Below are 22,782 nucleotides of genomic sequence, written 5' to 3'. Positions count from 1 at the left end.
GATGATAAACTAGAGATTGATAAGTGGACTGTATTTACTTTGATAACTGATAATGGTTAATGATATAATGATATTGATAATGAGCACGCGTCGAGTGGCAGCCCGAAGTGCACTGTCCTAGTTATGGCCACGAGGCTCGACGATTGCGTAATTTGCTTACTTAACAAAAGGCATGAAATTATGATTAATATATTTTAATGATTCACAATTCAAAATTCAAATTCAAAAAATTTTTAATTATCAGTCCCTTCACTCTATTTTTAAAACTGGAATCTCCATCTATTGTATACAAAATGTGTAATGTATTTGTGAAACAAAATGTGTAATGGAAATTTTTCATCGAATTCCAAATCAGAACGATTCTATAGAAGTTTTGCTTCAACAAAACGATACACTTTCGCATTTATATTATTAGTTAGGATAAAGAGCTTAGAACTATGGTTCTTCAATGCAGCAGTATGTTTTTCCCACAGCTGGTTTATTCTTCTAATGAACACCTAAGGTTATCGTTGCATATAGGCACCGAGGACAAACCTCTGCGGTTTTTTCGATACTAACCATTTTGATGTGATTGTTTTATTTGATAAATAAAAAAAACTCCTCCAAACTCGCCTGAGCAGGCAGACCGCTCTGACACCTTACGTTTTGGGGAAGCTTTATCGAATTACATTTAGGTTAAAAGATAGTTTTGCTAAGCCATCGCTAAAACTAAGTACCAAACTGGTAAGAAACAGATACAAAAAAACGTATGTAGCGTGCGTTGCGTTGCAGACCAGCGCGTGATCCCGCGCCAGATCGCGTACGGACAGCGCCTGGCGCTCACGTGCGGCGCCGCGTGGGTGTCGCACCCCGCGCACCTCGACATGATGAACGCGCCGCGCCCGCTGGCGCTGCGCGTGTGCACCGCCACGCTGCCGCCCGGCCCGCACTTCGCCAGGTCAGTGCCGGTCAACGCACGCACGACAAAGCATGACTCATTGTCACGTTCCGCCTGAGCCGAGCGTGACAGCGAGAGCGCGGAACGAGCGATAGAGAGGCACGATCGGCCTTAGTGCTCGGACGCGCGTTCTCCGTTAAATTATCGTTCGTAAACCGACTTTATAAACGACTATTTTTTTAAATTTTATTCACGATTAGCGACCCAAACCGTCTACGCACAGGTGCAATGCTGACATTACAAAAACTATAGAATTTCTTTATATACAACGTTTTTGCCCTCGCATGCTCTACGAAGTGTTGCTTTGTTTATAGATGATAACAATTTCGTGTTGAATCAAATCTGATCTAAAAATTTTTGGCTAATTTTGATGTCAATAATTCAAATCTTTCAAAAATTCAAAATTCATTTATTTTAAGTAGGCCTAGTACCTAAGCATTTTTGAAATGCGTTAAAACGTGCACACATACTAAACTTGTTTAAAATTATAATACAATGTGTGTAAGATCCAAAATTACCTTGGGAATCCTATTAAAAGCATATACTCAAGCCCTCAAATGACTTATCCACGTGCAGATGTCACTAGGTTATGTCCATTTCTCGAATAAGGCGTTTGTTTATAACCAATTTTCTTAACCACTAAAATCGGATTAGTTGTTGATGGCATGGCAATATGGCATATTGACTATCATTTCCAGTGTAGACGCCTACGACGTGGCGTGCGTGGCGAAGGGCCCCGTGTTCCGCATCCCCATCACCGTGCTACAACCGCAACCGCTGACGATGTCCGCGTCGGCCGCGCCGCAGATTGACGAGAAGGACGTGCTATTCAAACCCTCCACTATCAAGCGGCATATCATTGTGGGTGAGTGAAATAGCATTCAAATCGCCCCGCCCACATTATGCAGCCTTGGTACGTTATCTCTCGAGACTTAAACTAATGCCAGAGTATAAAAACAAAGGTGGTAGGTTTGGTCCGTGGCTTGAAATACCACCCTGCGAGCAAAGCCGCGCCGCTAAATGATTTGCCATGTGTCACGATTTACTGTGTCATACGACTGGTCGTGTTCCGGAGCGATGCTCGTAGTAGCTAATTGAGGGGAAATGGGTTTGTACAGTTGTGCTGCATTTGATGATAGGTTTTGATCCGTGTTGTCATGGCGCCGGGCGTCTCGATTTGGAGAGCAGCGGGATCCGAAGCACGGTGCACCGCTGGCCGACCGCAGGTAGTAGGGGGCCCAATTAGTAGGTTAGCCACCTATGAAAGGCTGCCCCGCCACCTCGCGAAAAATCCTGGGATGGCCTTCATCGTGCCGGTTGGCGACCGGAGAGAGGTCCCGATGGCGATTCCCAGGGGGGTTCGGGCGTCCCCGCGGTCTCCAGTCGAGTCTACCATCAGCGTCGCGGTGACGAAGGTCATGGTATCTAAAATGCTGCATCTCGTACAACTTCCAATTCCCCTACCTATCCACTACCCCCACATAATAATGAAGCGTAACAGAAAAAGAAGTAAGGTTACACAGCGGCTGCACTACCTCTCATTCACAGTGCACCTCTCTAACATTCGAGGACTGCACTCCAATCTCTACGCGGTTCATCACCATCTTGAGACCTCTAAGCCGCATATGCTTTTCCTTACGGAGACGCAAATAGTCAGTCCTGCAGATGTAGGATACCTGCAGTACCCCGGGTACTCGCTTGAGCACAATTTTAAACCTCGCGCAGGGGTCTGCATGTACGTTCGAGACAACATCTGCTGCCAACGTCTCCGTAATTTGGAGGTACCAAACTTCTCTGTTCTGTGGTGCTTGGTAGATACGGGTTTAGAGCGTACGATTTATGCGTGCGTCTATCGTTCGCATAGCGGCGACCAGGAGACCACTCAGCTGTTCAACTATCTCTGCGAAAGGGCAGATACCGTTCAGCGTCGGTATCCGACTGCTAGGCTTGTATTTCTGGGGGATTTTAATGCCCACCACCAAGAGTGGCTATACCCGTACCAGAAAACCGATCATGCTGGGAGAGAGGCGCGCAAATTTGCATTATCGTTAGATCTCTCTCAGCTCGTTCACGTAGCCACGCGGATACCTGATGTTAACGGTCATACACCCAATTGTTTGGACCTTCTGCTAACAACCGACCCAGACAGTTTTTCGGTGTCAGTTTCAGCTCCCTTAGGTACTTCCGACCACTGTCTGGTGAAGTCTTTATCAAACTACTACCCTCCCGCCTCTGATTCCACTGTTAAGAGACGAGTGTGGCGATACAGGTTGGCAGATTGGGATGAGATGCGTCATTTCTTTGCATCCTATCCTTGGCGGCAAATTTGTTTCTCTTCCAAAGACCCTTCGAGCTGTGAGAAAGCTATATCAGGCGTGATACGTCAGGCAATGGAGTTCTTCATACCATTCTCTGACGTATCACTAGCTGGCAAAACTCCCCCGTGGTACAACGCTGAATGTGCCAGTGCAGAGGCACGAAAACAGTCTGCGTTTGTAGCTTGGGCGGATGCTCGTGCTCATAAGGCTTTGGACGTCAGGGATAAGAAAAAAGAATTCAATATTGCCGCCAAATCCTACAAGCGGGTCCTCAAAAAGTCTCGCTTCGGCCGCACCAATCGCATTGGACGTAAACTAGCTGCTCTTCCCAGTGGTAGTAAAGCTTTCTGGTCACTCGCGAAGTCGGTCGAGGCAAACTTTTGTCGTTCTTCGCTGCCGCCCTTGCAGAAACCTGACGGGTCATTGGCAGTGTCTGCAGCAGAAAAAGCAAATCTCCTTGCATCTCTGTTTGCGGAAAACTCGCGTCTGGATGCTGGAAGTACCCCCCCACCGCGCCTTCTACCGTGCGACTCAGTCATGTCTGAGATCCATATACACCAGCACGAGGTCTTAAAAGCACTTCGCAACCTTGACGTGAGTAAAGCCAGTGGCCCAGATGGTATATCTGCAGTTGTCCTGCGGAACTGTGCTCCTGAGTTGTCTCCTGTGCTGACACGCTTGTTTCGACTCTCTCTAAATTCTGCTCAAGTCCCAAAATCTTGGAAGATTGCGAATGTGCAGCCAGTACCCAAGAAAGGTAGTCGTGCGGACCCGGCCAATTACAGACCTATTGCCATCACGTCCATACTCTGTAAAACTATGGAACGTGTACTCAATAACAAGCTCCTCTCATACCTAGAAGGAAACGATCTTATATCAGACCGACAGTATGGTTTCCGTAAGAACCGGTCTACTGGTGATCTTCTAGTGTATGCCACTCATACATGGGGCGAAGCCATTGAGAAACACGGTGAGGCACTTGCTGTCTCTCTGGATATCTCCAAGGCTTTTGATCGGGTCTGGCACGGCGGCCTTCTCAGTAAGCTTTCTGCTTACGGAATACCTGCTGGCCTTTGCAGCTGGATATCTGATTTTTTGAGGGAACGGTCTTTTCGAGTGGTTGTCGATGGCCACTCTTCTAACCTCATGGCTGTCAATGCCGGTGTTCCTCAGGGATCTGTCCTCTCCGCTACTCTCTTTCTGCTACACATCAACGATCTTTTGAATCCCAATCTTTTTGGGTACGCTGATGACAGCACCGTTACGGAGAGGTACTTGTCCAGCCCTAGGGCCAGTGCTAATGATATCCTTGAGCATAGAGAGTCCTTGGTGGAGCGTATTAACTTGACTCTAAAAGAGGTGTCTGATTGGGGTGACGCCAATTTGGTTAAGTTCAATGCTGCCAAGACGCAGTCGTGTTTATTTTCCGCAAAAAAGAGCCCTTTCACCTTGGCTCCCACTTTCCGGGGTGTATCCGTACCAATTAGCGACCATATTGAGCTCTTGGGTGTCAACATCTCATCCAATCTCAATTTTGGCAAATGCATCGAGTCCAAAGCCAAAGTGGCAGCTAAAAAACTTGGTATCCTCAATAAGGTTAGGCGGTACTTCACGCCAGGTCAACGCCTCGCACTGTACCAGGCTCAAGTGCGAACCTGCATGGAGTACTGTAGTCACCTGTGGGGTGGCTCTGCCAAGTACCAACTTGAAGCTTTGGATTCGGTGGATCGTCGCGCCAGGAGAATTATAGGCGACAATTCGTTAACGCAGGCGAAACTACATAGTCTCCAGCACCGACGCAATGTTGCCTGTTTATCGGTTTTTTACCGGATATACTTCGGTGAGTGTGCTCAGGAACTTCACAATCTTGTTCCCCCTTCCCCGTTTTACCACAGAACAGCGAGACACCGAGAGCGGTGGCATCCTTATGTGGTTGATATCCCATCAACACGCACGAAACGTTTTTTATCCACGTTTCTGATACGTGCCGCTAAGATGTGGAACGCCCTCCCGGTAACTGTGTTTCCTGCCACGTATAATTTAGGTACCTTCAAGGCTAGAGTGAATAGGCTTTTTCTAGGCAAGCGTGCTCCAACCTAGACCTCATCATTGCTTTCTAACGGGCATGATTGTCGTCAAACGCTGGCCTATCGTTAATAAAAAAAAAAAAAAAAAAAAAAAATAATGGACTTGATATGAGGAAAATCCGGAGTATGGAATGGATGACCTTGAAATAATGAAATTTGGTAAATTTGAAACAGAAGCATTTTTAATTAATTTTAATCTTTTAATTTTTTTTAAATTAAATTAAAGTTTAAATGAAGTAACTATTATCGAAAATACATAAAGACTATCTTTAAAAAAACTGAGGGAATTTTTTTGGACCTAATAAGCATTATTTCTTGTAATCAACCCATTTTTCATAGTAGAAATATTCTGCAGTTGTAATAAGGGTTCCAGCTGTGAAAGAGGAATTCCAGTTTTAACATTTTTGGGTTTTTGTATATTTATTTTGTGTACCACTGCCACGCCGCCGCTAGCCACGGTGGCATGTTGGCATGAAATATAGCCTAAATCATTATAATACGATAAAAATTTTAGTTTAGATTAGAATAAATAGGTTATTTGGTAGCAACTTTCTACAAGAAGGCTCACTCAGCGGGCGATGGAGAGCTCTGTTAGTGATGTATCTCTGCGTGATCGTGATCGGTAGAAGAACCAGAGTCACGAAGCAAAAGTGGCAGTGGGCGGGGCCCGGGGCGGGGGGAGGTGACGGCGTGCTGACCCGTGTGTTGCAGCGCCGGCGGAGGCGTCGTGGGGCGTGGTGCGCGTGGCGCGGCGCGGCGGGGAGGCGGGCGCGCGCTTCCTGCTGCACGCCATGCAGCTGGCGCCGCGCCGCTCGTGCCGCGCGCACGACACGCACCGCATGCTGGCCGTGGCGCCGCTCGCGCCCGCCGCCGCGCCCTTCCGCGTGCTGGTAACCGCCGCGGCCTGCCTGCTGCATGGATTGCTTTTGTTGTACACACCACAAACATATAGAAAATCAAAATTTCACAAAAAACAAATTGGTTGTCTGTAAAGTCGGCTTGCTGACGATAGTTGAACGTGACAACGTCGTAAGAAAATACAGATGGAATGGTTGCATTGTTCGAAAGAAAATTTTAATTTAATTTGCTTGATAGATATTATCGTTGCTATAAAAAATTGACACCACATTTACTTTTCACTGCACTTCATCCTTGCCGAAAACATGTAAATGTATTATTGTATAGAAGCTGTCCACGCGGACGCATCGCTCACTCGAGTAGGAGAGAGACAGATGACGAACGCGGAGGCCGACTGTCCCTCTTTGTCGCTCGTTCCGCGCACTTCAAGCCTTGAATGGAACGCCTCAGAGCGAGGTAACGCCGCATACGTCATGTTTTTTCGTGCGTGCAGCCGGCTCCATCGAATTATAAGACGTTGTCACGTCAAAACAAATTTAACAAAATTTGGCGACCTTATCGCTACAAAGCAATCTCTTCCAGGCAACCAATCGATGGATGGATGGATTGATGTAGGTCGATTATTTGGATGGATAGAAGGAAGGGTGGATGGATGGAAGGAAAGATCTCGGTAGATTATATGCATAGATGGATGGATGGATCTCGGTAGATTATATGGATGGATGGTTTGATGGATGAATGACATACATTAATTAAAATATAATTTCATTAAACAATTAATTATTTATTACATTAATTTAAATATAATTAAGAAAGTGGACTGTAAAAACGAATGAATGAATGAAATGAAACAAAAAAATGAAATGAACACTTTATGTACACCATATTAAAATACAGGAAAAATAATGAAAAAAATAGGTTACACAACTAGTATACAGTTAGGCGGCCCTATCGCTACATAGCGATCTCTTCCCGGCAACCGATGACTTAAAACACTGCTCAAGACGAGAGGTAGACGATATTATCATCAGAAGTAGAAGTAATCTTGTAGTGCAGATTATGCATTAATTTCGGTTATATTGCATTTTACAGTCGAGGCGGTAAAACCGAGAGGTTAGAAAGCCGAGAGTGTAACAAGTAAATAATGTACAATAACCGCGTTTCATACGTTTTCATCACACCTGCAAGGAAAAAAAACCTTAAAGATTCTTTTACAGAAAATAACTGATATATTATGAAAATTGAGCTTAATTTGCTGTACTCCGCGAAATTCAGGAGAATCTGTATGGCATCCTCATGAGATGTTGACTTAACAGTGGATAATTAAGTCTTAACAATTATTCATTGTTAATTCAACATCTCGTTTTTTTTTCGCGCCGAAGGTATACCGATATACAGCCAGCATCGTTGGCTGCATACAGCCTATATTTAAAATACAATAAAGGGAATATTTCGTATTCAAAACATAATATAAGTTATGAATTGTAACTAATGTCATAAAATTAAATGTTCGGTTATCATACTATAATACAGGAGGTAAAAACATGTTTACATTAAAGGAAATGCCTACTATTTTTAGCCGCATAAAACCTCTTTGTTGTCTCTAAACTAAACATAATTGAGTCATCAAAATAAAGCCCAAGTACGGTAATTTAAAATAAAACACGCGTGTCTAATATCTTGGATTATGAGCCTTATGGCGATGTAACAAGGTCCACGTTAATAAGTGTAATAAAAAAATAGTAATTTTAACTAAGCTTATATAAACGTAAGCTTATCGAAAACTCCTATTATTAATTAAGGATTACGTGAATGATAAAAAGGTATGACTTCCTCTAACTAACCCCCGGCTAAGTTTTTTGTGGGCTCTTTTTAGACCAGAGCGCGTTTGTAATCTTGCTAGCTTTAGTTTTAAGTTAACGAATGTAGTTGTCACCATCACCCGACAATAATGTTAACATGTATGTGTGAACGCTTCATAAGTGCCTGTGATAGGTCTATATGAATGAAGCAAATTTGAATTTATTTGATGGATGAATGGTGTTTCACCCGAAATCTACCCAACAAATTTTACTCAAACATTACAAAACCTATATATAGTTATACATCAGAATATACCATTGGTTATAATTTTTTATTTATATATAAATTCCAATGTTTTTTTGTCTGTCTGTTTGTTGTGATTGTTTGTCCTTGACGCCCTAACTGAGCAAACAATCAACTTTACGTTTGGCATAGAGTTAACTGTAAGTACGACGAGTAACATGGACACTATCCCAGGAAAATTCAATATACCATAGATACTCGCTTGTGAAGGTAACAGCCTAACGCTCTAAATTAATAAACGATCCAAAATCTTCAGATGACAGAATAATAATAATAAAATTTATTTGCAAGAAACATTGTAAAATGATGGTACAATATTATTCACGCGTCGAAATATGTTTTGTCAAATGACATGCAATATTAATAGGTAGATAAACTAAGAACAATTAATAATAAATAGATAAATTATGCACAATTATGACAAACTAATGTCATATTATTTGGTATATATTAGGTTACGTGCTACCTAAGATTAGCTTACTTTATTGCGTTTCCAAACAGTATAACAGATTGAATTTCGTTATTCTTCCCCCACTCTTCCCGGTAGATTGCGCTTCTAAAATCAATCTGCGATCTGAAGATTTTGGATTGCACTGATTATTAAATTCGGGCGTTAGTGTGCGAGTCCGATTGGTCCAACTGTCGTCGTCCCCAGGGCGGGATAACTCTAGAGGTGGTGATAGCGAAGTACTGGGCCAACGTGGGCGACATCACCGTGGACTACAGCATCGAGTTCCACGGCCTCAAGCCGGACTTCGGCACCAAGCTGACCATGAGCTCGGCCACGCTGGGCGCGGTGCAACTGGCTGCACTCAGGCCGCAGGAGGTTCAGCCCTCCGCGCAGCTCAAACACATCGAGCCCGTGTACAGGTACTTCTCGCTTGACAGGTCAACTAGCGGTCCCTCGCGACTTCGTTCGCGTATACAGAAAAATCTTATTATAATATTAAGAATTACATAAACGATAACAAATCTTGGGTGTGAATTGCTCTAGCTTCATAGCTGAATATAAATTTACTGTGAGATAGTGATAACCAAAAAAAAAATTACCCGGCTAAGTTTGTTGTGGGCTCTTCTTAGACCAGGGCGCGTTTGGAACCCTCGTAGCTTTAGGTTTAAGTTGGCGAACGAAGTTATCACCTTACAATTGTGTAAACATTTATGTATGAACGCTTCATAAGTGCCTGTGATTAAAGAAATTTGAATTTATAAGTCATCCTTAAAAGATAAACATATACTGTCGCGGTCTTTTTGGAGCTTTTAAATGGGAACAACTTTGTCATACATGATTTTATCGAAAGTAACCGTTTATGCAGCGCACGCAGCGGAAGCTCTCAAAAGGAAAAAAAACACCGGATTTTAAAACATTCTTCATTGATGCTTGTGCTCTTATTGGTGTTAACGTTAAGCTATATAGCCTACAGCCTTCCTTCGTAGATGGGCAATCAAACACTGAAAGAATTTTTCAAATCGGATCAGTAGTCCCTGAGATCATAGCGTTCAAGTTCAAACCAACCCTTCAGCTTTATATATTTATACGGTTGGTGAGAGAAGTGGTGGGAGGCGCCCGACGGCGACGGCCCAGTGGTCGCATGCGTGTGAGCTGCGCGCGGTACTGGACAGTACTTAGACATTGCCACTTTACTTTATTTTTCTAAAATAAGAGATTTTTTTCTCAAATAAACGTAGCCTAAGTTACTCCTGATTACATGCGCTACCTGCCAATAATAATCCCGTCACAATCGGTTCAGCCATTTCTGAGATTAGACTGAACAAACAGACTGACAAACACAAAAAATGTAATAAATGTTATTTTGGTGCACGTACTGTGTATATATATTCTTATACATGTAGTAAAAAACGGTTATTTCAATATTACGAACAGACACTCTTATTTTATTATATGTATAGATAAGAGTGAATAGGCATCTTCTAGGCAAGCGCGCTCCATATAAGGCCGTATCATCACTTATTTTCGGGTGTGATTGCGGTCAAGCGCTAGTCTATTAATTAAAAAAAAAATTTAAGAGGTCAATATTATAGGTGTATATGAAACAAGTGATGCTTTTTTATTTTTTAGTTCCTAAATAATTAGTTTTGGTTTCAATAGAACTGTTTCTGCAACGTTAATTTGGTTAATATTCAAATAGTATATACAATTTTCAGACCCTCGGATTCCAAGCTAGTGCCGCTGACAGCCCGTGACGTCATTCCCCCCAGTAGACAGATCTACCAGCTCATTAACACTTACACGTTCCACATAGCTAAAGCCACTGAGGTAAGTTACAACATATACTATAGACAATTGGTTTTTCTATACTATACTATACTAAGGAGAGTTGAGTACCTCATGAGTTATGACGCGAGGGTAAATTGTTAATATTTTTGGAACGAAGTTGCTTAATGCGTCTGTAGGAGTTGAATGGTAGAAAAAATGATCACGCGTAACGCAAAAACGTTGTGCCTCAATGCTATCAAATATCAACCTTAATTATTGTTACAGTAAGAAAACATTAAATTACATTTGGGGTCAAGGTAAAGGCAAGGTCAAAGTGAAAGGAATCTTCAGTTCGCCCGACCACAGTTTTTATTTTGCTTATATATTTCATAATGTATCACATTTACACGTGAATCATGTTTATCAAATTACTGCTGATGAATATGTGCAAAATTTTTAGTTTTAAGTTAGCTTTTAAGACGGTTGTACTAACATTCGTTAGCGCATTCGCAATTGGATGTTGCGTACGCATTATGGTGGCGTCATATGTGTAGTGAGTATTCAATGGGTCAACTACTTTGTATACTCATTGAGAGTAGAGGCGCGCAATCAAAACTGATCTTGTATCTTTAACTACCGTTAGTTTAATTCTATTTGCATTAACGTATATTGTTAGTCATTTATTGAAGGTCTGCGTTTGTTTGCAATATGAACAGATTTCCGAGATAGTTGTAATGTATTCGGTAGCAGTTGATTGGCTGGCTATAACGCTCGGTATCGCAGGTGTCGCCGATCGTGCCGATGCTGTGCGACATGCTGTACGAGTCGGAGTTCGAGTCGCAGATGTGGATGCTGTACAACAGCTGCAAGCAGCTCATGGCCGTCGGGGACGCCTATCCCTCCAAGGTGGGTTCGGTTTGTTTTTTTCTAATACTCCATAAAACACTATAGAACTAGGAACAAAGGCGGTCTTAATATGTAAAGTAATGGAAATTTATGGAAGAATGTTGGCTCAATAAAGAAGAAATATAAATACATATTCTTATATATAATAGGACATATATAAACATAGAAATGATAATACTATGTTTATATATTATGTCGTATGATGGTCCTCATTGTGAGAGCAGACCCTGCCTTGTAGTAAGCCGGTAATGGGTTGGGTTTTAAGAAATGTTTGTATACACTTGAATTCTAGATAATATAGGTAACGTCACAGAATTAAGAACATACAGAAACCTAATTCAGCCATTTTTGATATTATATGTGTATGTTTATGAAGTAAGTATATTTTATGTTATTTATTATTATTTATTTATTTTTGTAATTTATGTTTATTATTTAAGTATTATTTTGTGTATACCCTAACCCTTCTTTTTAACTTCATTTACTTTTGTAGGTTGCCTGGTAGAGATCGCTTTTAAGAAATAAGTCCGTCTTTTATTTCTTTATTTTGTTTTTTATTTGTTCTTATTCTTTGTATTTGGTTTACGATAAAGTGTATTTACTTATTTTACTTACTTTTTTGTATGCAGTGAATTGTGTCCTAAAACAATCAAAACACGCGTCTCACTTTACACCCGCGGAATCTTGATAGCTCACAAACTTTTTCTCACTTTTATGGTAAACGTACATTAGAGGTATAATAATTACTTTCAACTGCTAAATGGTATAAAGTGGCGAACCGTTTGTTGGAGAAACTACTCTAAAGTGGAGTGGTTTTTAATGTTTCAATATTAGTCGTGTACGTGGTCTCCGTTTGGTCTTAATTCTGCGGGTAACGCTTATATCTTTGCGGTCCATTTGTCACTGCCCACTTACATATACCAGTCGTTTACAAATCTATAGGCTGATTGGCGCAGTGGGCAGCTACCCTGCTCTCTGAGTCTTAAAGTTGATGAACGTGAATGTTTTTCAGTGTCTGGGTGTTTATATGTATATTCTAAGTATTAATGTATATCTGTCTATTTATCTATCTATATATATATATATATATATATATAATAATAAACTTATCATTAAATTTTTAATTTAAGTCTCATAATCCCGGAGATTCCCTGAAAGTTTCATTGAAATCGGTCCAGCCGTTTCGAAGCCTATACGGAACATACCCACACACTTTCTCTTTTATATATATATATATATATATATTTCAATGAAACTTTCAGGGAATCTCCGGGATTATGAGACTTAAATTAAAAATTTAATGATAAGTTTATTGTTTAAATAAAATAAAGCAAAATCTAGCTCGGCGAAGCGGGCGGCGGATGCCTGTTTATTCTAAATCTTTTGGACCACATACTACTTATTATAAGTGCAGTGCGTAACAATAACTTTATTTTTATTTTTTTTCTCTTCTCTTTTCTCACCTTGTGTTGTCGTAGTATATCGGTCGGTTATTGCATGGCCCGCAGTACTCCGCGAAGGTGGAGAAGGGCGAGTACACACTGCGGCTGGGCGTGCGGCACGAGAGCCGCGCGCTGTTGGAGCGCCTGTCGGAGCTGCCCGTCGTCATCCAGCAACGCCTCGCGCAGCCGATCACGCTCGACGCGTACTGCTCGCAGCCGCAGGTAACACTTCCATTTTGAGTTTTGAATTTTGAATGAATTTTGAATTTTGCAGCTAAGCCTTACAAATCAACTTTGTTTCGTCATACTTATACCTGTTTTCACTAACGACGGACTAGGCAGTGCCCCGCAGTTTGCAGCGACCCTGCTTTCTGAGCCCAAGGCTGTGGATTCGTTTCCCACTACTGGAAAATGTTTGTGTCATGAGCATGAATGTTTTTCAGTGTCTGGGTGTTTGTACGTATATTCTAAGTATTTATGTGTATATTATTAATAAAAAAATATTCATCAGTAATCTTAGTACCCATAACACAAGCTACGCTTACTTTGGGGCTAGATGGCGATGTGTGTATTGTCTTAGTATTATTATTTATTTATGTAATGCCTAATCTTAGGAGAATAAGATATAGATGGACCATGAGATGAGATTAGATTCCTAGTATTGACGGCCGATTGGCGCAGTGGGCAGCGACCCTGATTTCCTAGTTCAAAGCCGTGGGCTCGAGTCCCACAACTGGAAAATATTCTATGTTTTTCAGTGCCTGACTGTTTATCTGTATATTGTAAGTATTTATGTATATTATTCATCAGTTGTAAACATAATACAACTTTGGAGCTAGATAGAAATGTATATCTTAGTAATATATATAAAAAAAATTGTATTTGTCAACCAATAGTTATCACCAAGAATTGGTGAAACGTTTTTCTAAAGACATCGCCTAAATCACTAGGCATGCGATCTAGGCGATGCGTAGGTAAATTGTGAATGTCTCCCACAGGCGCTAACGGGCGGTAAGAAGTTCACGTCCGCTTCGATGGCACATGGCGAGCTGCTACCTATATACTTCACGCCTGTGCCTGCTGAAAAGTAAGTGATAAATTGACACATATTATATACTAGTTTTTGTTCGCTTTTTCCCTTTTGAATTAGTAGACATATCAAAAGCTATTTTTCTAGCTATGCGATGATACTGTGAATTAACAAAAAATCCTTTATATCCAATGCAAGTGCAATCGTCAATGAAAAGACGCACGGTGGACTTGATGATTATGCATTGTGAGGTGGGTCGGTGGGAAGTTTAATAATGTTGTAGAAATTTATCCATATGAAATTTTATCCACCGTCGTAAAAACTACGAGATGTTAAAGTCTCTCGAGTGTCTGTGTGCGAGCGTGCGTGCGTGCGTGCGTGCACGAACGCACGCACGCACGCTAACACGCAAAAAAAAATTATTACAAATTTCAAAATGGCAAATTACATTTTTTTCACGACTTTAATTTAATTACTTGTCACTGTTACATTGATCTTCAACAATTTGAAATCATTGAAACACAATCATAATAAAAAACGTGCGCGGCCCCATGCGTGCGTTCCCGCCTTCTAATACGCCCCTCCCCTCTTCTCGTTGCGGTAATACTCGCTGTTCGCGCATCGCAGGATAAGTCGCTCGAGCATATCCCCCGGCGTGACGCTGACGGGCGTGGTGTCGTTCGCCAAGGACGAGCTGGGCCACAAGGCGGACTCGTACGCCGTGGCGCTGCTGGCGTGCGAGCCGCCGCGCCGCGCGCCAAGGGACGCTCGGCCCAGGCAAGACGACTACGCGGACGCGTACAAGGACTTCGTCGCACTGTGGCTGCCCAAACTGGGTAAGACTTCGTAACAGGCGAATTGTTATCATTACATGATTTACAAGGCCGATTGGCGCAGTGGGCATGTACCTTATTATCCGTAACACAAGCTACGGGTACTTTGGAGCTAGATCGCGTTGTGTGTATTTTCGATACATATTTATTTATTAATTAAAGTTTTAAAGGATTCAAGGTCAAGTGAGGTAAGCGAGCCTAGAGTTAACCGAATGATTACGCGGCTTCGCATTGTGGATGTTGATCAATCAAGCTAGGCAATGCAAACTTTATGTCGTCGCGGAAGTTCCAAGTGTAGCTTCGCGCTAATTTGCTGATACCGAATATTGAATTCTGAGCATCGTAACGCACGAAGTTTTAACACTACATCTACATTCAAGGTGAATCAATATAAGCTTGCCTAGAGTTTACAAAAGGATTATGCAGATTCGTACAATAACACGCTCAATGGTTGCCCAAACTTGGCCCGGTTGGGTAACTGTTAATTACTATGTCAGGTGTTTACAGATCTCAATGTCATGACAGGGAGTCGTCCCATGAAACTATTTGTATTTAATTGGCCAGAAGTGCTTCTGGACAATTCCATGTTTTGTGGTCATGGTTTTAACCAATGCAAAGTCGCATAACTTTGGGGCAGGCTCACTTGATATGTTATCCAGCACCAGGAAACGCTACAAAACTTAGTTTTCTCATTCTACTATTTGTACAAGAAAATAAATAAAAGTTAATGGTTTCAGAGGGCGAGAAATTGGAGCAGGTGTATGAAGAGTTGATTGAAAAGTTCCCCAACTACCTCGGTGCCCACATAGCATATCTCCACGGCATCGACTCGCCGACGGATCCTAAAAAGTAACTCCCAAATCCATTAGCCTATTTTTTCACCTCATGTAAAGCAATTACCACCCGAAAACATTTACGTCGCCAAAGTTTCTTGCCGGCTTTTGAACAAAATATTGGAATTAAGTACAAAAACCGTAGATGGAAGCTGATTCCACAATTTGTATGAACTTGAAAAAAATATCTGACATACCGGACGGTCAAGAAATAGCAGCCATCCCGAATCTAGACAGAATATCCCTCAGAATATTGAAAGAAATATTATTTGAAACAATTACTCAGATATTAGAAAACGTACAGGGAACACAATTACTATATGGCACAAAAAAAACACAAATTCCGTTTAATTTACACAGCTACTATGTTATTGTTTTCTAGATTACCGCATGCGACAGAAGACCCCGACGTCACGACGGCATGGTGTGAACAGTTAATTACTATCTCCGATAAGGTAAGTACATAAAGGAATCATTTAAATTATGATCATTTCTGAACTTGACCTTGAACTTTTGGTATGGAACTAGTACGAATATGCAAATCACATTTTTTGCTCGTAGACTTTACAGGTAATGTTAAAAATATCTTTATTCAAGTAGGCACATTGATGGCACTTATGATGCGTACATTACATGCGAAATGTCTACACGGTTGTGAGATGATGGCGCTATCCATATTTGTTAACTTAAAACTATAGCTAGGAGGGTTCCAAAAGCGCCCTGTGCTCTAAGAAGAAATCCGCAACAAACTTAGCATGCCACTTTCTTACAAGAAAACTTTTATATTTTTTTTAAATCAAAAGCAAACCAAAAATTAGTATTATTGAGGCGTGCAACTTTATGACTAATCATAACGCCGGTTGGAGCGCCGCGACTCCTGTGATTGGTCCCGAGGAGGACGCTATAGGTGCTTTAGCACGCTACCGCGGTAGTGGGGGGCCAACCTACGCGGTGCTTTATGAGTACGTGGTTTGAGCTGTGCTGTAAAAAATGGTATCCGGTTCGCAGGTCATCAAGCAAATAGATCAGGAGAAGCTGTTGGCGTACCTCGGTCTGAAGAACGACACGCGCTGCGACGCCACCAAAATAAAACAGTGAGTGCAATCTTTATTTTTGTATCCTATATCTAAATTTACTAACGACAAAGGGAAATGGAAATAGTAGATTATGTAACAAGTATGCTTATTTGAATTTTGAGAATGATCAATTCACTCGCGATTTTTGCCAACACACTATTCACTCGCGATTCGTCCCTCGATTATTATTTCCGGTGAAGTGAAATCTAATGTACTGGGCTCTAGTGTCTACTGTATTGCTCTGCTTTCCACTTTTAAAGAAAGTTTTGTACGTTTGCAGAGAGCACGAGAAGCAGAAAAACTACCTCATCGACGCGTTGTGCCGCAAGGGCACGGCGCTGTGCCGGCTGCGCGCGCTATCGCAGGGCGACAAGCTGACCGACGCGTTGCACGCCAACATGGCCGACTTGCTCAAGTTCACCGACCTCACCGACGCCAAGGTGAGTACGGTACCCACAGATACAATACCTGTCTCCCACAGACCTCCACAGTTTGGAGCCCTAGGTGTAATAAAATACCAGGAAGTTCCGTCGTTCGCTAACAAAACTATTCTGCAAGTTATCACCGAAATCAATCCTGGCAAACTCTGGCAGCTCCTACAAACTTTTATCCATTATCCCTCAAAACTTCTGCGCACTATCCCCATCTAGATATGAATCTTGTGAAAGCTGATAGGAAGCCTGAAGATGTCAAGTCACTCACTAAATGAACCGCTTTTGTCTTTATGCAGATGAAAAGACAAATATAATCTTTGTATTTCCTCTTCCTTTAGGAGTCCGAATTTGGGTTATATCAGCATAAATAACTCCAGTATTTAAATGACCGGCACCGTCCTCGTCGTCATATTATTAAAACTTAAATGACCAATAACCATATTATTCAAGCAAAGTGGTTTTATTTGCAAGGGTTAGCGATTATTATAAGCTCACTTCAATCACGTACGCATTTTTTTTAAATATTGTAAGGCGTGTTGGTTGTGATGATCAAACATCAAACCCATCCAACCTAAAACTAAGACTCATCCATCATATTGATACAATTTGTTACGAAAATTTCGAAGCGCACTGTAGTTCTAAGGATTTCCGTAATTCTAACACGATGCTCTGACGAGAAGTGCGTCCCTTTGGAACCCTCACTGCAGTTTATACGTAATGAGAATTGAACGTATCCAAAAGCGCTTTACGTTTTACCTGGTTCTTTGCGACAGATTTATTAGATATAATGAAATACTCTAGTTACCATGTTAAGCTGCGTCATTATACGATGTTAACCCTATTGGATTGTAGAATATTGTTGGACTTATTTTTCTTACATAAATTAGTGAACGACTCTCTTGTTACGTTTCACTTGTTGCAGAGAATAAAATTAAGAACACCTAGGCCTTCTTGCAGATTAAAAATGTTCTTTTTATAGCCAGTCTTTCTTAAACAAAACTGGGAGCCTTGGTCCCAGTAAATAGCATTATAAAACCATATAGCGAAATTACTAAATATCTGGACAGCGACATTTGGCGGTACTCACTTCTAGCATTTTCCAGTAAGCTTGAAAATCACTTCACGGAACAATTACACTACGTTTGTAATTTTGAACAATTCAAATATGTTTAGTTTCTTCTTCTTCGGTTGGCATTTTGTCTTCATAATTGTTACTATTGATGTACCTTCCGATACACTATAACATAATGCAAGCTGTGGTAGCCTACAAGTGGGTTTTACAGTATGCTAAACACCTACCATTTGTAATGTTTTGTAATAACCTATCTTTATTCCTGTAAACCTGGTGGAGCCCATAGTAAATAAAGGGGCGTTCATAAAATACGTGAGATGCTCAAGGGGGGGGGGACAAATCTCATCTAATCGTACGTTGGAGACAGGGGGTCTCGGTAAATATCACGCAATTTTTTTCTGATTGAAACAAGTAAAAATTATACTATTTTGGTCCATTGGTCTTTGTACAATAACAATCCAACGCGTTTACGTAAGAAACCCACATTTAAAAAAAATCTCATGTGTGATTGGGGGATGGGTTGAAGAAAATCTCACGACAGCTTACCAGGGGGGGAGGAAGGGTCAAAAAATTAAAAAAAAACACCGCACGTAATTTATGGACTAAATATATAAAAAATATGAAACTCTGCAGGCAATCCACTACGGCGTGTGGCACTGCTTCGCACTGAAGCAGTGGGGCCGCGCCTGCAGGCTGCTGGCCAAGATGCTGGAGGAGCGGCCCTCCCGGGAGGCGGAGGAGCGCCTGGCGCAGGCCTACCGCCAGCTGGGCTGGCACCACCTCGCCGCCGCCACGGCCGCCGCGCTGCCCACCAAGTACCCCAGCGCGTACCGGCCCTTCTGAGTGTGTAGCCCTCTCTCGCACTGTCACCAGGAATTTGGCATTCGCGAGAAGAAGACACAACACTGCGTAACCATACGAACGCTTTACGATGTTCATTAATAAGACGTTTTCTGAATACCACTTATATAAGTTGCAATGATGTATTTGTGCAGGCTCAATTTGTTAGATTGACGCGAAAATATTTTAGCCAATTGTGACGCGGGAAAAATTCCGCTATTGGTTGCTACGGACGGCTTACGACACTATTTTCAAGTCCCATTGTATTTTAAATCTTAGTGTAAAGCAATAAGGTTTATATTCCATTGGTGTTTACATTCGTTTTTAGGTTACTCTTTCTTGCGCTAATGAATATTATCGATGCAACTTATAAAAGTTGTACCATAACAGTACTACTATAATTTAATGTACGAGGTACTCATTTTGCGTGAATTACTATTGATGCTACATAAGTGACTATGCGGTTGTACACAAAACCCTAACTGTGTAAACGAACTCAGATATCTTAAATTTTTGTCGTCCTTTTCATATTGCATAAGAAGGCACTATTTTGACTACTGGTTATATAAACTGCATTTAAAAAGTTTTTTTTTTTTTTTTTAGTGTAGGATTTGTGTACAATATAAGCAGAACCATTTTCCGATTGAATATTCTTCTTATAAGCTTAAAGTGCAATGCGCACCGCTCCTCATACTTAAGTGATGAAAGTTGAAAGGTTTCTATGATTATGGGATGCTATTTGGATAAATGGAATACCAAGACCTTCCGCGTTTAACCAATATAAAGGGCGTAAGGGTGTAAGAGACATAACGAAAACTGAGACCTAGGATTCAGTATTGGTTTCAGAGTCTCCCGGGGCTGAATTGTTTAATCATGATTGTAAATTATTTACAGCATGAAATCGTCCATTTCGTAATCATCATTATAATTATTTAAAATCTTCTCTTTCAACTTTCATGACGTGTTCTTTCCAATCGCCTAACTATATGTAAGGCTTGACGCGCATTTACTTTGATAGGATTATGAATACAATCAACGTATTATATAATGTTAGTATTTTTAAAAACTTATCGGTACAAATGCTGTTGTATACTTATAAAACTTTTAACGTAACTTAAAAAAATCTAAAATCCGACCACACTACACTGAAATCTCTCCACGACGTCATTATGGCACCCGAAACGCTATAACGTAATCTAAGATAACTCTCAAAATTCTTCTGTAGTCGATTAAAGACATTCGGCTCTATAAATTCTAAAATTTAAATTATATATTAGTAGCAGTAATATGTAAAATGTCGTGGACTGATTGACTGCCACAGCCTTCCATTAGCGAGGACCTACATAGAGTTGTATGTTAAGTCATATTTTACGTTTGGTTCTCCGTACAAAATTACAGATTTACGTTATGGCGTGGCGGAGTGGAGTTTACCTGAAAACTTGTCTATAGCAACTTGTCAAAAAGCCCCGTCACGAAAAACTATAAAATTTGTAAACAAAGAACTTTTGCTTAATTTTGACGGCCGATTGGCGCAGTTTGCAGCGACCCCGCTTTCTGAGTCCAAGGCCGTGGGATCGATTCCCACAACTGGAAAATGTTTGTGTGATGAGCATGAATGTTTTTCAGTGTCTGGGTGTTTATATGTATATTATAAGTATTTATGTATTATATTCATAAACATATTCAACAGCTATCTTAGTACCCATAACACAAGCTACGCTTACTTTGGGGCTAGGTGGCGATGTGTGTATTATCGTAGTATATTTATTATTATTATTATTATTAATTAAGTTTTCCTAAGGTTCCTGGCAAAGTACGCGGTTTATAGCTTCTCGTGATGGGGACTATAGTGACATCTTTACTTTACGGTATTTGCGTCGCGTGGGTCTAGTTAATTTACGCTGACTCTTGTCGCAAACAACTCTGAGCACATCTTCCTTCACCACAGACTTTTAAGCGCTTTGCACGCAAATGTGACGTCATACCTTCACGTAAATTCTAGAACCCGCACAATATAAACGCGGCTTAAATTGTATCAAATGCGAATTCTAATGTAACAATATCACTTTTAACTCTTTTCAATTCTTAAGTATTTATGATAAAATATCTATATTGTATAATATTGTGTAGTGTCCGTCAACATGGCCGTTCTTAAGTACGCTGAAAGATCAAATTCGCAATATCTAGTACTAAACGTGCTTGCAGCTTTGCTCGCATTTAACCCCTATGAAATCAACCTTACATAACAGACTGACACACTTTTGCATTTAATTTGGCATTATTACATATTAGCTTTTAGCAGTAATATTTTATATATATATGACTGTTGTTATTATATGAGACATAATGAAGTCCCAAATAATGATTATAATTCTGAAATGCGAGCGTCAACAATATAAAAATTACTTTGCACCTTCCTACTCTTCCCTGGAGATAAGGACGGCACTACGTAATTCAATCTGTCATCTGAAGATTTTGTGTACACTGAGGGCCCAAGTCTGCTATTGCAATTGTGTTTCAACGGTGTCGATCAATTCAGAAATTAATAAAAATACTTTTTTAAAATATTAATATTATATTATATGCAACATATAGTAAAAGAAAAACTGTTTGTTTGTCGATCAGCATTTTCAGGTTTTCGATTGTGCAGGCTATTTTCTTAAACAATTAATTGTGAAAAAACAAAGGAACGAAAGTAAGCAATTTTCGTTTTTTGCTTATGCACCCACAATACAGGTTTATTTAGTTAGGGTTAGGGCACCAACCGAAATTTATAATTTTTCTATTATGATGACTTATTTCGTATAAAGTTATTTCCATTAGTCCTAGCACTAAGTAATATGACTGGTTTCGTTGTTTCCTTCTGTGTTGTTGCAATAAATTTTCTATTCTATTATATTCATTTTTGTCATTGAACAACCTCTGAATCACTTAATAGCAGACTTGGTTCTCTTTCAAGTTGAGAGCGGCCATTTTTGACATTGACGGGCACTGTATTGTTTTGTATGTTGTAGGGTGCTAGCGTATGCTCAAAGGATAGACCAAGATGTTGTTTTTTTTTTACATTTTTTTAATTTTTTTATTCATAGATAATATTGACCCGTTGATAAGACCCGAATGAATTATTCACCTCATTAGCTTAATTATGGTTAGAAATGGCCTATGTACAACATACGATGTTATCCTCGTGACTATCACAGAGTGAGTGTCATGTAACGCAAAAATAACACTGTTAAATACTGTGTAAAAGTATATCCCTAATTTTGACAGACAAAATTTTGTTTCCGAACCGATCAGTTGATTTAACGTCAAACTGGTCTTTAGAAATATTTGGTAACATTAAGCTAATGCATTTATTTTGAAGTGCTAACTCAAAATCAGTTTTAGGTTTTAGTTTTATACAGAACCTGGTCATTAACAGTAGTAATCTTACAATGTACCGCGTAACTAGACTATATCAACTTATACAAATTCCCTGTAAACCCCATAGAGGATGTATTTTTGAAAAATCGCTTCGTAGCAATCATCATCCTTATTCTATTCTTACCAAAAGATATGGACCATTTGAATATTTTGGATTAGTGTCGGAACCTGGGTTTACATTCTTTAAGGAATATGTTGTCCAAATTTCATGTTTGTCAAATTTCCTGTAGATTGTTTGAGTTAAATAAGTCAATCAGTCAGTCATGGTATTGTTTTATATGTATAAGATTAGTACGGATAACATTTTTATAGCTTAGGATGACATAGTCCATTTCAAACAAAAACACCTTCGGCCATATTACGAAACAT

The 22,782-nt window shown here is 40.4% G+C and overlaps 1 protein-coding gene across 1 annotated transcript in view; it reads left to right on the top strand.

Annotated features, from left to right (window-relative positions):
• LOC120628791 (tripeptidyl-peptidase 2) overlaps positions 1-20,526 on the top strand; it is a 36,133-nt gene extending 15,607 nt beyond the window's left edge. Inside the window, exons 13-26 of the mRNA XM_039897413.1 lie at positions 772-937; positions 1,636-1,802; positions 6,054-6,232; positions 8,962-9,176; positions 10,473-10,584; positions 11,308-11,430; positions 12,939-13,094; positions 13,871-13,959; positions 14,530-14,738; positions 15,473-15,584; positions 15,951-16,023; positions 16,577-16,662; positions 16,925-17,084; positions 18,784-20,526. Of these exons, the coding sequence (XP_039753347.1) occupies positions 772-937; positions 1,636-1,802; positions 6,054-6,232; positions 8,962-9,176; positions 10,473-10,584; positions 11,308-11,430; positions 12,939-13,094; positions 13,871-13,959; positions 14,530-14,738; positions 15,473-15,584; positions 15,951-16,023; positions 16,577-16,662; positions 16,925-17,084; positions 18,784-18,993 (2,057 nt within the window). The 3' untranslated portion in view covers positions 18,994-20,526. The remainder of the gene's footprint in view (positions 1-771; positions 938-1,635; positions 1,803-6,053; positions 6,233-8,961; positions 9,177-10,472; positions 10,585-11,307; positions 11,431-12,938; positions 13,095-13,870; positions 13,960-14,529; positions 14,739-15,472; positions 15,585-15,950; positions 16,024-16,576; positions 16,663-16,924; positions 17,085-18,783) is intronic.
• The last annotated feature ends 2,256 nt before the right edge of the window (positions 20,527-22,782 follow it).

The sequence above is a fragment of the Pararge aegeria genome, chromosome 2, assembly GCF_905163445.1.
Source record: "Pararge aegeria chromosome 2, ilParAegt1.1, whole genome shotgun sequence".
In the NCBI taxonomy this organism is placed as follows: Eukaryota; Metazoa; Arthropoda; class Insecta; order Lepidoptera; family Nymphalidae; genus Pararge; species Pararge aegeria.
Note: the sequence above shows the minus strand (reverse complement) of the source record. Positions and strands in the feature narration are given on the sequence as shown.